At 52.7% G+C, this 15,561-nt stretch overlaps 2 protein-coding genes across 2 annotated transcripts in view; one reads left to right on the top strand and one right to left on the bottom strand.

Moving 5' to 3' along the window:
* Nucleotides 1-9,912, bottom strand: part of b3gat3 (beta-1,3-glucuronyltransferase 3 (glucuronosyltransferase I)) — a 32,352-nt gene extending 22,440 nt beyond the window's left edge. The window contains exon 1 of the mRNA XM_072489287.1: nucleotides 9,754-9,912. Within this exon, the coding sequence (XP_072345388.1) occupies nucleotides 9,754-9,844 (91 nt within the window). The 5' untranslated portion in view covers nucleotides 9,845-9,912. The remainder of the gene's footprint in view (nucleotides 1-9,753) is intronic.
* Nucleotides 1-15,561, top strand: part of LOC140400183 (REST corepressor 2-like) — a 1,146,610-nt gene that overhangs the window by 712,719 nt on the left and 418,330 nt on the right. The window lies entirely within an intron of this gene.

The following is a 15,561-nucleotide window of genomic DNA, read 5'->3' as shown; positions in this document are numbered from 1 at the left end:
ATGAGGGATTGTGAGGGTTTATGAGGGATTGTGAGGGTTTATGAGGGGATTGTGAGGGTTTATGAGGGGATTGTGAGGGTTATGAGGGGATTGTGAGGGTTGAGGGGATTGTGAGGGTTTATGAGGGGATTGTGAGGGTTTGAGGGGATTGTGAGGGTTTATGAGGGGATTGTGAGGGGTTTATGAGGGGATTGTGAGGGTTTATGAGGGGATTGTGAGGGTTTATGAGGGATTGTGAGGGTTTGAGGGGATTGTGAGGAGGGTTTATGAGGGGATTGTGAGGGTTTATGAGGGGATTGTGAGGGTTTATGAGGGGATTGAGAGGGTTTATGAGGGGATTGAGAGGGTTTATGAGGGGATTGAGAGGGTTTATGAGGGGATTGTGAGGGTTTGAGGGGATTGTGAGGGTTTATGAGGGGATTGTGAGGGTTTATGAGAGGGATTGTGAGGGTTTATGAGGGGATTGTGAGGGTTTATGAGGGGATTGTGAGGGTTTATGAGGGGATTGTGAGGGTTTATGAGGGGATTGTGAGGGTTTATGAGGGGATTGTGAGGGTTTATGAGGGGATTGTGAGGGTTTATGAGGGGATTGTGAGGGTTTATGAGGGGATTGTGAGGGTTTATGAGGGGATTGTGAGGGTTTATGAGGGGATTGTGAGGGTTTATGAGGGATTGTGAGGGTTTGAGGGGATTGTGAGGAGGGTTTATGAGGGGATTGTGAGGGTTTATGAGGGGATTGTGAGGGTTTATGAGGGGATTGTGAGGGTTTATGAGGGATTGAGGGTTTATGAGGGGATTGTGAGGGTTTATGAGGGGATTGTGAGGGTTTGAGGGGATTGTGAGGGTTTATGAGGGGATTGAGAGGGTTTATGAGGGGATTGTGAGGGTTTATGAGGGGATTGTGAGGGTTTATGAGGGGATTGTGAGGGTTTATGAGGGGATTGTGAGGGGTTTGAGGGGATTGAGGGGATTGTGAGGGATTGTGAGGGTTTGAGGGGATTGTGAGGGTTTATGAGGGGATTGTGAGGGTTTATGGGGGGATTGTGAGGGTTTGAGGGGATTGTGAGGGTTTATGAGGGGATTGTGAGGGTTTATGAGGGGATTGTGAGGGTTTATGAGGGGATTGTGAGGGTTTATTAGGGATTGAGGGTTTATGAGGGGATTGTGAGGGTTTATGAGGGGATTGTGAGGGTTTATGAGGGATTGAGAGGGTTTGAGGGGATTGTGAGGGTTTATGAGGGGATTGTGAGGGTTTATGAGGGATTGTGAGGGTTTATGAGGGGATTGTGAGGGTTTATGAGGGGATTGTGAGGGTTTATGAGGGGATTGTGAGGGTTTATGAGGGGATTGTGAGGGTTTGAGGGGATTGTGAGGGTTTATGAGGGGATTGTGAGGGTTTATGAGGGGATTGTGAGGGTTTATGAGAGGATTGTGAGGGTTTATGAGGGATTGTGAGGGTTTATGAGGGGATTGTGAGGGTTTATGAGGGGAATGTGAGGGGATTGTGAGGGTTTATGAGGGGATTGTGAGGGTTTATGAGGGGATTGTGAGGGTTTATGGGGGATTGTGAGGGTTTATGAGGGGATTGTGAGGGTTTATGAGGGGATTGTGAGGGTTTATGAGGGGATTGTGAGGGTTTATGAGGGGATTGTGAGGGTTTGAGGGGATTGTGAGGGTTTGAGGGGATTGTGAGGGTTTATGAGGGGATTGTGAGGGTTTGAGGGATTGTGAGGGTTTATGAGGGGATTGTGAGGGTTTATGGGGGGATTGTGAGGGTTTATGGGGGATTGTGAGGGTTTATGAGGGGATTGTGAGGGTTTATGAGGGGATTGAGAGGGTTTATGAGGGGATTGTGAGGGTTTATGAGGGGAATGTGAGGGGATTGTGAGGGTTTATGAGGGGATTGTGAGGGTTTATGAGGGGATTGTGAGGGTTTATGAGGGATTGTGAGGGTTTATGAGGGGATTGTGAGGGTTTGTGAGGGGATTGTGAGGGTTTATGAGGGAATGTGAGGGGATTGTGAGGTTATGAGGGGATTGTGAGGGTTTATGAGGGGATAGTGAGGGTTTATGAGGGGATTGTGAGGGTTTATGAGGGGATTGTGAGGGTTTATGAGGGGATTGTGAGGGTTTATGAGGGGATTGTGAGGGTTTATGAGGGGATTGTGAGGGTTTATGGGCGGATTGTGAGGGTTTATGAGGGGATTGTGAGGGTTTATGAGGGGATTGTGAGGGTTTATGAGGGATTGTGAGGGTTTATGAGGGATTGTGAGGGTTTATGAGGGATTGTGAGGGTTTGTGAGGGGATTGTGAGGTTTATGAGGGATTGTGAGGGTTTATGAGGGGATTGTGAGGGTTTATGAGGGATTGTGAGGGTTTATGAGGGGATTGTGAGGGTTATGAGGGATTGTGAGGGTTTATGAGGGGATTGTGAGGGTTTATGAGGGGATTGTGAGGGTTTATGAGGGGATTGTGAGGGTTTATGAGGGGATTGTGAGGGTTTATGAGGGATTGTGAGGGTTTATGAGGGGATTGTGAGGGTTTGTGAGGGGTTGAGAGGGTTTATGAGGGATTGTGAGGGTTTATGAGGGGATTGTGAGGGTTTATGAGGGGATTGTGAGGGTTTATGAGGGGATTGTGAGGGTTTATGAGGGGATTGTGAGGGTTTATGAGGGGATTGAGAGGGTTTATGAGGGATTGTGAGGGTTTATGAGGGGATTGTGAGGGTTTATGAGGGGATTGTGAGGGTTTATGAGGGGATTGTGAGGGTTTATGAGGGGATTGAGAGGGTTTATGAGGGATTGTGAGGGTTTATGAGGGGATTGTGAGGGTTTATGAGGGGATTGTGAGGGTTTGAGGGGATTGTGAGGGTTTATGAGGGGATTGTGAGGGTTTATGAGGAGATTGTGAGGGTTTATGAGGGGATGAGGGTTTATGAGGGGATTGTGAGGGTTTGAGGGGATTGTGAGGGTTTATGAGGGGATTGTGAGGGTTTATGAGGGGATTGTGAGGGTTTATGAGGGGATTGTGAGGGTTTATGAGGGGATTGTGAGGGTTTATGAGGGGATTGTGAGGGTTTATGAGGGGATTGTGAGGGTTTATGCGGGATTGAGAGGGTTTATGAGGGGATAGTGAGGGTTTATGAGGGGATTGTGAGGGTTTATGAGGGGATTGTGAGGGTTTATGAGGGGATTGTGAGGGTTTATGAGGGGATTGTGAGGGTTTATGAGGGATTGTGAGGGTTTATGAGGGGATTGTGAGGGTTTATGAGGGGATTGTGAGGGTTTATGAGGGGATTGAGAGGGTTTATGAGGGATTGTGAGGGTGTATGAGGGGATTGTGAGGGTTTATGAGGGGATTGTGAGGGTTTATGAGGGGATTGTGAGGGTTTATGAGGAGATTGTGAGGGTTTATGAGGGGATTGTGAGGGTTTATGAGGGGATTGTGAGGGTTTATGAGGAGATTGTGAGGGTTTATGAGGGGATTGTGAGGGTTTATGAGGGGATTGTGAGGGTTTATGAGGGGATTGTGAGGGTTTATGCGGGATTGAGAGGGTTTATGAGGGGATAGTGAGGGTTTATGAGGGGATTGTGAGGGTTTATGAGGGGATTGTGAGGGTTTATGAGGGGATTGTGAGGGTTTATGAGGGATTGTGAGGGTTTATGAGGGGATTGTGAGGGTTTATGAGGGATTGTGAGGGTTTATGAGGGGATTGTGAGGGTTTATGAGGGGATTGAGAGGGTTTATGAGGGATTGTGAGGGTTTATGAGGGGATTGTGAGGGTTTATGAGGGGATTGTGAGGGTTTATGAGGGGATTGTGAGGGTTTATGAGGAGATTGTGAGGGTTTATGAGGGGATTGTGAGGGTTTATGAGGGGATTGTGAGGGTTTATGAGGAGATTGTGAGGGTTTATGAGGGGATTGTGAGGGTTTATGAGGGGATTGTGAGGGTTTGAGGGGGTTGTGAGGGTTTATGAGGGGATTGTGAGGTTTATGAGGGGATTGTGAGGGTTTATGAGGGGATTGTGAGGGTTTATGAGGGGATTGTGAGGGTTTATGAGGGGATTGTGAGGGTTTATGAGGGGATTGTGAGGGTTTATGCGGGATTGAGAGGGTTTATGAGGGGATAGTGAGGGTTTATGAGGGGATTGTGAGGGTTTATGAGGGGATTGTGAGGGTTTATGAGGGGATTGTGAGGGTTATGAGGGGATTGTGAGGGTTTATGCGGGATTGAGAGGGTTTATGAGGGGATAGTGAGGGTTTATGAGGGGATTGTGAGGGTTTATGCGGGGATTGTGAGGGTTTATGAGGGGATTGTGAGGGTTTTATGAGGGATTGTGAGGGTTTATGAGGGGATTGTGAGGGTTTATGAGGGGATTGTGAGGGTTTATGAGGGGATTGTGAGGGTTTATGAGGAGATTGTGAGGGTTTATGAGGGGATTGTGAGGGTTTATGAGGGGATTGTGAGGGTTTATGAGGAGATTGTGAGGGTTTATGAGGGGATTGTGAGGGTTTATGAGGGGATTGTGGGGTTTATGAGGGGATTGTGAGGGTTTATGAGGGATTGTGAGGGTTTATGAGGGGATTGTGAGGGTTTATGAGGGGATTGTGAGGGTTTATGAGGGGATTGTGAGGGTTTATGAGGGGATTGTGAGGGTTTATAGGGGGATTGTGAGGGTTTGAGGAGATTGTGAGGGTTTATGAGGGGATTGTGAGGGTTTATGAGGGGATTGTGAGGGTTTATGAGGGGATTGTGAGGGTTTATGAGGGGATTGTGAGGGTTTATGAGGGGATTGTGAGGGTTTATGAGGGGATTGTGAGGGTTTATGAGGGGATTGTGAGGTTTATGAGGGGATTGTGAGGGTTTATGAGGGGATTGTGAGGGTTTATGAGGGGATTGTGAGGGTTTATGAGGGGATTGTGAGGGTTTATGAGGGGATTGAGAGGGTTTATGAGGGGATTGTGAGGGTTTATGAGGAGATTGTGAGGGGATTGAGGGGGTTTATGAGGGGATTGTGAGGGTTTGAGGGGATTGTGAGGGTTTATGACGGGATTGTGAGGGTTTATGAGGGGATTGAGAGGGTTTATGAGGGGATTGTGAGGGTTTATGAGGGGATTGTGAGGGTTTATGAGGGGATTGTGAGGGTTTATGAGGGGATTGTGAGGGTTTATGAGGGGATTGTGAGGGTTTATGAGGGGATTGTGAGGGTTTATGAGGGGATTGTGAGGGTTTATGAGGGGATTGTGAGGGTTTATGAGGGATTGTGAGGGTTTATGAGGGATTGTGAGGGTTTATGAGGGGATTGTGAGGGTTTAGGAGGGGATTGTGAGGGTTTATGAGGGGACTGTGAGGGTTTATGAGGGGATTGTGAGGGTTTATGAGGGGATTGAGAGGGTTTATGAGGGATTGTGAGGGTTTATGAAGGATTGAGAGGGTTTATGAGGGGATTGAGAGGGTTTATGAGGGGATTGTGAGGGTTTGAGGGGAATGTGAGGGTTTATGAGGGATTGAGAGGGTTTATGAGGGGATTGTGAGGGTTTATGAGGGGATTGTGAGGGGATTGTGAGGGTTTATGAGGGGATTGTGAGGGTTTATGAGGGGATTGTGAGGGTTTATGAGGGATTGAGAGGGTTTATGAGGGGATTGTGAGGGTTTATGAGGGGATTGTGAGGGTTTATGAGGGGATTGTGAGGGTTTATGAGGGATTGAGAGGGTTTATGAGGGGATTGTGAGGGTTTATGAGGGGATTGTGAGGGTTTATGAGGGGATTGTGAGGGTTTATGAGGGGATTGTGAGGAGGGTTTATGAGGGGATTGTGAGGGTTTATGAGGGGATTGTGAGGGTTTATGAGGGGATTGTGAGGGTTTATGAGGGGATTGTGAGCGTTTATGAGGGGATTGTGAGGGTTTATGAGGGGATTGTGAGGAGGGTTTATGAGGGGATTGTGAGGGTTTATGAGGGATTGAGAGAGTTTATGAGGGGATTGTGAGGGTTTATGAGGGGATTGTGAGCGTTTATGAGGGGATTGTGAGGGTTTATGAGGGGATTGTGAGGAGGGTTTATGAGGGGATTGTGAGGGTTTATGAGGGGATTGTGAGGGTTTATGAGGGGATTGTGAGGGTTTATGAGGGATTGTGAGGGTTTATGAGGGGATTGAGAGGGTTTGTGAGGGGATTGTGAGGGTTTATGAGGGGATTGTGAGGGTTTATGAGGGGATTGTGAGGGTTTATGAGGGATTGTGAGGGTTTATGAGGGGATTGAGAGGGTTTGTGAGGGGATTGTGAGGGTTTATGAGGGGATTGTGAGGGTTTATGAGGGGATTGTGAGGGTTTATGAGGGGATTGTGAGGGTTTATGAGGGGATTGTGAGGGTTTATGAGGGGATTGTGAGGGTTTATGAGGGGATTGTGAGGGTTTATGAGGGGATTGTGAGGGTTTATGAGGGATTGTGAGGGTTTATGAGGGATTGTGAGGGTTTATGAGGGGATTGAGTTAGGGATTATGAGGGTTTAAGATTGTGAGGGTTTATGAGGGATTTGAGGGTTATAGATTGGATTGTGTGGGTTTATGAGGGATTGTGAGGGGGTTTATGAGGGATTGTGTGGGTTAAGATCTGGGTATTTAGTGATGGGTTTATTGAGGGTGTTGTGAGGTGTTAGTTTATGAGGATTGTGAGGTTTATGAGGATTAGGTTTATATGCTTGAGGGTTTATGAGGGGATTGTGAGGGTTTATGAGGGGATTGTGAGGAGGGTTTATGAGGGATTGTGAGGGTTTATGAGGGGATTGTGAGGGATTGTGAGGGGATTGTGAGGGTTTATGAGGGATTGAGAGGGTTTATGAGGGGATTGTGAGGGTTTATGAGGGGATTGTGAGGAGGGTTTATGAGGGATTGTGAGGGTTTATGAGGGGATTGTGAGGGATTGTGAGGGGATTGTGAGGGTTTATGAGGGATTGTGAGGGTTTATGAGGGGATTGTGAGGGTTTATGAGGGATTGAGAGGGTTTATGAGGGGATTGTGAGGGTTTATGAGGGATTGTGAGGGTTTATGAGGGGATTGTGAGGGTTTATGAGGGGATTGTGAGGGTTTATGAGGGGATTGTGAGGGGATTGTGAGGGTTTATGAGGGGATTGTGAGGGTTTATGAGGGGATTGAGAGGGTTTATGAGGGGATTGAGAGGGTTTATGAGGGGATTGTGAGGGTTTGAGGGGATTGTGAGGGTTTATGAGGGGATTGAGAGGGTTTATGAGGGGATTGTGAGGGTTTATGAGGGGATTGTGAGGGTTTATGAGGGGATTGTGAGGGTTTATGAGGGGATTGAGAGGGTTTATGAGGGGATTGTGAGGGTTTATGAGGGGATTGTGAGGGTTTATGAGGGGATTGTGAGGGTTTATGAGGGGATTGTGAGGGTTTATGAGGGGATTGTGAGGGTTTATGAGGGATTGTGAGGGTTTATGAGGGGATTGTGAGGGTTTATGAGGGATTGTGAGGGTTTATGAGGGATTGTGAGGGGATTGTGAGGGTTTATGAGGGGATTGTGGGGGTTTATGAGGGGATTGTGAGGGTTTATGAGGGGATTGTGAGGGTTTATGAGGGGATTGAGAGGGTTTATGAGGGGATTGAGAGGGTTTATGAGGGGATTGTGAGGGTTTGAGGGGATTGTGAGGGTTTGAGGGGATTGTGAGGGTTTGAGGGGATTGTGAGGGTTTGAGGGATTGTGAGGGTTTATGAGGGGATTGTGAGGGTTTGAGGGGATTGTGAGGGTTTATGAGGGATTGTGAGGGTTTATGAGGGGATTGTGAGGGTTTATGAGGGGATTGTGAGGGTTTATGAGGGGATTGAGGGGGTTTATGAGGGGATTGTGAGGGTTTATGAGGGGATTGTGAGGGTTTATGAGGGGATTGTGAGGGTTTATGAGGGGATTGTGAGGGTTTATGAGGGATTGTGAGGGTTTATGAGGGGATTGTGAGGGTTTATGAGGGGATTGTGAGGGTTTATGAGGGGATTGAGAGGGTTTGTGAGGGGATTGTGAGGGTTTATGAGGGGATTGTGAGGGTTTATGAGGGGATTGTGAGGGTTTATGAGGGGATTGTGAGGGTTTATGAGGGGATTGTGAGGGTTTGAGGGGATTGTGAGGGTTTATGAGGGATTGTGAGGGTTTATGAGGGGATTGTGAGGGTTTATGAGGGGATTGTGAGGGTTTATGAGGGGATTGAGGGGGTTTATGAGGGGATTGTGAGGGTTTATGAGGGGATTGTGAGGGTTTTATGAGGGGATTGTGAGGGTTTATGAGGGGATTGTGAGGGTTTATGAGGGATTGTGAGGGTTTATGAGGGGATTGTGAGGGGATTGTGAGGGTTTATGAGGGGATTGTGGGGGTTTATGAGGGGATTGTGAGGGTTTATGAGGGGATTGTGAGGGTTTATGAGGGGATTGTGAGGGTTTATGAGGGGATTGTGAGGGTTTATGAGGGATTGTGAGGGTTTATGAGGGGATTGTGAGGGTTTATGAGGGGATTGTGAGGGTTTATGAGGGGATTGAGGGGGTTTATGAGGGGATTGTGAGGGTTTATGAGGGGATTGAGGGGGTTTATGAGGGATTGTGAGGGTTTATGAGGGGATTGTGAGGGTTTATGAGGGGATTGTGAGGGTTTATGAGGGGATTGTGAGGGTTTATGAGGGGATTGTGAGGGTTTATGAGGGGATTGTGAGGGTTTATGAGGGGATTGTGAGGGTTTATGAGGGGATTGTGAGGGTTTATGAGGGGATTGAGGGGGTTTATGAGGGGATTGTGAGGGTTTATGAGGGGATTGTGAGGGTTTATGAGGGGATTGTGAGGGTTTATGAGGGGATTGTGAGGGTTTATGAGGGGATTGTGAGGGTTTATGAGGGGATTGAGAGGGGATTGTGAGGGTTTATGAGGGGATTGTGAGGGTTTATGAGGGGATTGTGAGGGTTTATGAGGGGATTGTGAGGGTTTATGAGGGGATTGAGAGGGGATTGTGAGGGTTTATGAGGGGATTGTGAGGGTTTATGAGGGGATTGTGAGGGTTTGTGAGGGGATTGTGAGGGTTTATGAGGGGATTGTGAGGGTTTATGAGGGGATTGTGAGGGTTTATGAGGGGATTGTGAGGGTTTATGAGGGGATTGTGAGGGTTTATGAGGGGATTGTGAGGGTTTATGAGGGGATTGAGGGGGTTTATGAGGGGATTGTGAGGGTTTATGAGGGGATTGAGGGGGTTTATGAGGGATTGTGAGGGTTTATGAGGGGATTGTGAGGGTTTATGAGGGGATTGTGAGGGTTTATGAGGGGATTGTGAGGGTTTATGAGGGGATTGTGAGGGTTTATGAGGGGATTGTGAGGGTTTATGAGGGGATTGTGAGGGTTTATGAGGGGATTGTGAGGGTTTATGAGGGGATTGAGGGGGTTTATGAGGGGATTGTGAGGGTTTATGAGGGGATTGTGAGGGTTTATGAGGGGATTGTGAGGGTTTATGAGGGGATTGTGAGGGTTTATGAGGGGATTGAGAGGGGATTGTGAGGGTTTATGAGGGGATTGTGAGGGTTTATGAGGGGATTGTGAGGGTTTATGAGGGGATTGTGAGGGTTTATGAGGGGATTGTGAGGGTTTATGAGGGGATTGTGAGGGTTTATGAGGGATTGAGAGGGTATTTGAGGAGGGGGTCAGGAAGGGATGATGAGGGAGGAGGGGGGGGGTCTCTCTCAGGCACAGTCTCTGACCCCCGGGCACTGACCAAGCTGCAGCAACGCGTACATCAGGCCCAGGACGGACACCAGGAAATAAAGCAGGAAAACGCTTCGGAGCTTCAGCCGCCTCAGCCTCATGGCGGCGGCCCAGCGGACAGCCCGACGTCACCTCCGCCCCGCAGACTGCGTCACCTCCGCCCCGTCCAGCTACGACGGCGACGTCTCCTCCGCCCAGCCCCGCCGGCGACGTCACCTCCGCCCAGCCCCGCCGGCGACGTCACCTCCGCTCCGCTCCGCCACGCAGGCCGCGTCTCATCCGCCCCGCTGGCCGCGTCAATACTGCCCCGCCGGACGCTTCACTTCCGCCCCGCAGTTCGCTTCACTTCCGCCCCGCAGTTCGCTTCACTTCCGCCCCGCAGATCGCTTCAATTCCGCCCCGCTGCTGCCTGGTTGGCTCCACAAGCAACCTGTTTGTTCCTCACTGTCCCTGGCAGTGTCAGCCCCCGCCCCCCCCAGCCAGCAGTGTTAACCCGGGTCCCTGGCACTGTGAGACAGCAGTGTTAACCCGGGTCCCTGGCACTGTGAGGCAGCAGTGTTAACCCGGGTCCCTGGCACTGTGAGACAGCAGTGTTAACCCGGGTCCCTGGCACTGTGAGGCAGCAGTGTTAACCCGGGTCCCTGGCTCTGTGAGGCAGCAGTGTTAACCTGGGTCACAGGCACTGTGAGACCGCAGTGTTAACCCGGGCCCTGGCACTGTGAGACAGCAGTGTTAACCCGGGTCCCTGGCACTGTGAGACAGCAGTGTTAACCCGGGTCCCTGGCACTGTGAGACAGCAGTGTTAACCCGGGTCCCTGGCACTGTGAGACAGCAGTGTTAACCCGGGTCCCTGGCACTGTGAGGCAGCAGTGTTAACCCGGGTCCCTGGCACTGTGAGGCAGCAGTGTTAACCCGGGTCCCTGGCGATGTGAGGCAGCAGTGTTAACCCGGGTCCCTGGCACTGTGAGACAGCAGTGTTAACCAGGGTCCCTGGCTCTGTGAGACAGCAGTGTTAACCCGGGTCCCTGGCACTGTGAGACAGCAGTGTTAACCCGGGCCCCTGGCGCTGTGAGACAGCAGTGTTAACCCGGGTCCCTTGCACTGTGAGACAGCAGTGTTAACCCGGGTCCCTGGCTCTGTGAGACAGCAGTGTTAACCCGGGTCCCTGGCACTGTGAGACAGCAGTGTTAACCCGGGTCCCTGGCACTGTAAGGCAGCAGTGTTAACCCGGGTCCCTGGCACTGTAAGGCAGCAGTGTTAACCCGGGTGCCTGGCTCTGTGAGACAGCAGCGTTAACCCGGGTCCCTGGCACTGTGAGATAGCAGTGTTAACCCGGGTCCCTGGCACTGTGAGACAGCAGTGTTAACCCAGGTCCCTGGCACGGTGAGACAGCAGTGTTAACCCGGGTCCCTGGCACTGTGAGACAGCAGTGTTAACCCGGGTCCCTGGCACTGTGAGACAGCAGTGTTAACCCGGGTCCCTGGTACTGTGAGACAGCAGCGTTAACCCGGGTCCCTGGCTCTGTGAGACAGCAGTGTTAACCCGGGTCCCTGGCACTGTGAGACAGCAGTGTTAACCCGGGTCCCTGGCTCTGTGAGACAGCAGTGTTAACCCGGGTCCCTGGCACTGTGAGACAGCAGTGTTAACCCGGGTCCCTGGCACTGTGAGACAGCAGTGTTAACCCGGGTCCCTGGCTCTGTGAGACAGCAGTGTTAACCCGGGTCCCTGGCACTGTGAGACAGCAGTGTTAACCCGGGTCCCTGGCTCTGTGAGACAGCAGTGTTAACCCGGGTCCCTGGCTCTGTGAGACAGCAGTGTTAACCCGGGTCCCTGGTACTGTGAGACAGCAGCGTTAACCCGGGTCCCTGGCTCTGTGAGACAGCAGTGTTAACCCGGGTCCCTGGCTCTGTGAGACAGCAGTGTTAACCCGGGTCCCTGGCACTGTGAGACAGCAGTGTTAACCCGGGTCCCTGGCACTGTGAGACAGCAGTGTTAACCCGGGTCCCTGGCACTGTGAGACAGCAGTGTTAACCCGGGTCCCTGGCTCTGTGAGACAGCAGTGTTAACCCGGGTCCCTGGCACTGTGAGACAGCAGTGTTAACCCGGGTCCCTGGCACTGTGAGACAGCAGTGTTAACCCGGGTCCCTGGCACTGTGAGACAGCAGTGTTAACCCGGGTCCCTGGCACTGTGAAACAGCAGTGTTAACCCGGGTCCCTGGCTCTGTGAGGCAGCAGTGTTAACCCGGGTCCCTGGCTCTGTGAGACAGCAGTGTTAACCCGGGTCCCTGGCTCTGTGAGACAGCAGTGTTAACCCGGGTCCCTGGCACTGTGAGACAGCAGTGTTAACCCGGGTCCGGGATCTGTGAGGCAGCAGAGTTAACCCGGGTCCCTGGCTCTGTGAGACAGCAGTGTTAACCCGGGTCCCTGGCACTGTGAGACAGCAGTGTTAACCCGGGTCCCTGGCACTGTGAGACAGCAGTGTTAATCCGGGCCCCTGGCACTGTGAGACAGCAGTGTTAACCCGGGTCCCTGGCACTGTGAGACAGCAGTGTTAACCCGGGTCCCTGGCACTGTGAGACAGCAGTGTTAACCCGGGTCCCTGGCACTGTGAGACAGCAGTGTTAACCCGGGTCCCTGGCACTGTGAGACAGCAGTGTTAACCCGGGTCCCTGGCACTGTGAGACAGCAGTGTTAACCCGGGTCCCTGGCACGGTGAGACAGCAGTGCTAACCCGGGTCCCTGGCACTGTGAGACAGCAGTGTTAACCCGGGTCCCTGGCACTGTGAGACAGCAGTGTTAACCCGGGTCCCTGGCACTGTGAGACAGCAGTGTTAACCCAGGTCCCTGGCACTGTGAGACAGCAGTGTTAACCCGGGTCCCTGGCACTGTGAGACAGCAGTGTTAACCCGGGTCCCTGGCACTGTGAGACAGCAGTGTTAACCCGGGTCCCTGGCACTGTGTGACAGCAGTGTTAACCTGGGTCCCTGGCACTGTGAGACAGCAGTGTTAACCAGGGTCCCTGGCACTGTGAGACAGCAGTGTTAACCCGGATCCCTGGCACTGTGAGACAGCGGTGTTAACCCGGGTCCCTGGCACTGTGAGACAGCAGTGTTAACCCAGGTCCCTGGCACTGTGAGACAGCAGTGTTAACCCGGGTCCCTGGCACTGTGAGACAGCAGTGTTAACCCGGGTCCCTGGCACTGTGAGACAGCAGTGTTAACCCGGGTCCCTGGCACTGGGAGACAGCAGTGTTAACCCGGGTCCCTGGCACTGTGAGACAGCAGTGTTAACCCGGGTCCCTGGCACTGTGAGACAGCAGTGCTAACCCGGGTTCCTGGCTCTGTGAGGCAGCAGTGTTAACCCGGGTCCCTGGCGCTGTGAGACAGCAGTGTTAACCCGGGTCCCTGGCACTGTGAGACAGCAGTGTTAACCCGGGTCCCTGGCACTGTGAGACAGCAGTGTTAACCCAGGTCCCTGGCACTGTGAGACAGCAGTGTTAACCCGGGTCCCTGGCACTGTGAGACAGCAGTGTTAACCCGGGTCCCTGGCACTGTGAGACAGCAGTGCTAACCCGGGTTCCTGGCTCTGTGAGGCAGCAGTGTTAACCCGGGTCCCTGGCACTGTGAGACAGCAGTGTTAACCCGGGTCCCTGGCACTGTGAGACAGCAGTGTTAACCCGGGTCCCTGGCTCTGTGAGACAGCAGTGTTAACCCGGGTCCCTGGCACTGTCAGACAGCAGTGTTAACCCGGGTCCCTGGCTCTGTGAGGCAGCAGTGTTAACCCGGGTCCCTGGCACTGTGAGACAGCAGTGTTAACCCGGGTCCCTGGCACTGTGAGGCAGCAGTGTTAACCCGGGTCCCTGGCTCTGTGAGACAGCAGTGTTAACCCGGGTCCCTGGCACTGTGAGACAGCAGTGTTAACCCGGGTCCCTGGCACTGTGAGGCAGCAGTGTTAACCCGGGTCCCTGGCACTGTGAGACATCAGTGTTAACCCGGGTCCCTGGCACTGTGAGACAGCAGTGTTAACCCGGGTCCCTGGCACTGTGAGACAGCAGTGTTAACCCGGGTCCCTGGCACTGTGACACAGCAGTGTTATCCCGGGTCCCTGGCACTGTGAGACAGCAGTGTTAACCCGGGTCCCTGGCACTGTGAGACAGCAGTGTTAACCCGGGTCCCTGGCACTGTGAGACAGCAGTGTTAACCCGGGTCCCTGGCTCTGTGAGACAGCAGTGTTAACCCGGGTCCCTGGCACTGTGAGACAGCAGTGTTAACCCGGGTCCCTGGCACTGTGAGACAGCAGTGTTAACCCGGGTCCCTGGCACTGTGAGACAGCAGTGTTAACCCGGGTCCCTGGCTCTGTGAGACAGCAGTGTTAACCCGGGTCCCTGGCACTGTGAGACAGCAGTGTTAACCCGGGTCCCTGGCACTGTGAGACAGCAGTGTGAACCCGGGTCCCTGGCACTGTGAGGCAGCAGTGTTAACCCAGTTCCCTGGCTCTGTGAGGCAGCAGTGTTAACCCGGGTCCCTGGCACTGTGAGACAGCAGTGTTAACCCGGGTCCATGGCTCTGTGAGGCAGCAGTGTTAACCCGGGTCCCTGGCTCTGTGAGACAGCAGAGCTAACCCGGGTCCATGGCTCTGTGAGGCAGCAGTGTTAACCCGGGTCCCTGGCTCTGTGAGACAGCAGTGTTAACACGGGTCCCCGGCACTGTGAGACAGCAGTGTTAACCCGGGTCCCTGGCACTGTGAGGCAGCAGTGTTAACCCGGGTCCCTGGCACTGTGAGACAGCAGTGTTAACCCGGGTCCCTGGCACTGTGATGCAGCAGTGTTAACCCGGGTCCCTGGCACTGTGAGACAGCAGTGTTAACCCGGGTCCCTGGCACTGTGAGACAGCAGTGTTAACCCGGGCCCCTGGCTCTGTGAGACAGCAGCGTTAACCCGGGTCTCTGGCACTGTAAGGCAGCAGTGTTAACCCGGGTCCCTGGCACTGTGAGACAGCAGTGATAACCCGGGGCCCTGGCGCTGTGAGACAGCAGTGTTAACCCAGGTCTCTGGCACTGTGAGACAGCAGTGTTAACCCGGGTCCCTGGCACTGTGAGACAGCAGTGTTAACCCGGGTCCCTGGCACTGTGTGACAGCAGTGTTAACCCGGGTCCCTGGCTCTGTGAGACAGCTGTGTTAACCCGGGTCCCTGGCACTGTGTGACAGCAGTGTTAACCCGGGTCCCTGGCTCTGTGAGACAGCAGTGTTAACCCGGGTCCCTGGCTCTGTGAGACAGCAGTGTTAACCCGGGTCCCTGGGACTGTGAGACAGCAGTGTTAACCCGGGTCCCTGGCACTGTTAGACAGCAGTGTTAACCCGGGTCCCTGGCTCTGTGAGACAACAGTGTTAACCCGGGTCCCTGGCACTGTAAGACAGCAGTGTTAACCCGGGTCCCTGGCACTGTGAGACAGCAGTGTTAACCCGGGTCCCTGGCACTGTGAGACAGCAGTGTTAACCCGGGTCCCTGGCACTGTTAGACAGCAGTGTTAACCCGGGTCCCTGGCTCTGTGAGACAACAGTGTTAACCCGGGTCCCTGGCACTGTAAGACAGCAGTGTTAACCCGGGTCCCTGGCACTGTGAGGCAGCAGTGTTAACCCGGGTCCCTGGCTCTGTGAGACAGCAGTGTTAACCCGGGTCCCTGGCACTGTGAGACAGCAGTGTTAACCCGGGTCCCTGGCTCTGTGAGACAGCAGTGTTAACTCGGGTCCCTGGCACTGTGAGACAGCAGTGTTAACCCGGGTCCCTGGCACTGTGAGGCAGCAGTGTTAACCCGGGTC

This window comes from Scyliorhinus torazame, chromosome 24, assembly GCF_047496885.1.
Source record: "Scyliorhinus torazame isolate Kashiwa2021f chromosome 24, sScyTor2.1, whole genome shotgun sequence".
In the NCBI taxonomy this organism is placed as follows: Eukaryota; Metazoa; Chordata; class Chondrichthyes; order Carcharhiniformes; family Scyliorhinidae; genus Scyliorhinus; species Scyliorhinus torazame.
The sequence above is the reverse complement of the archived record's forward strand: the minus strand, read 5'-3'. Positions and strand labels throughout refer to the sequence as shown.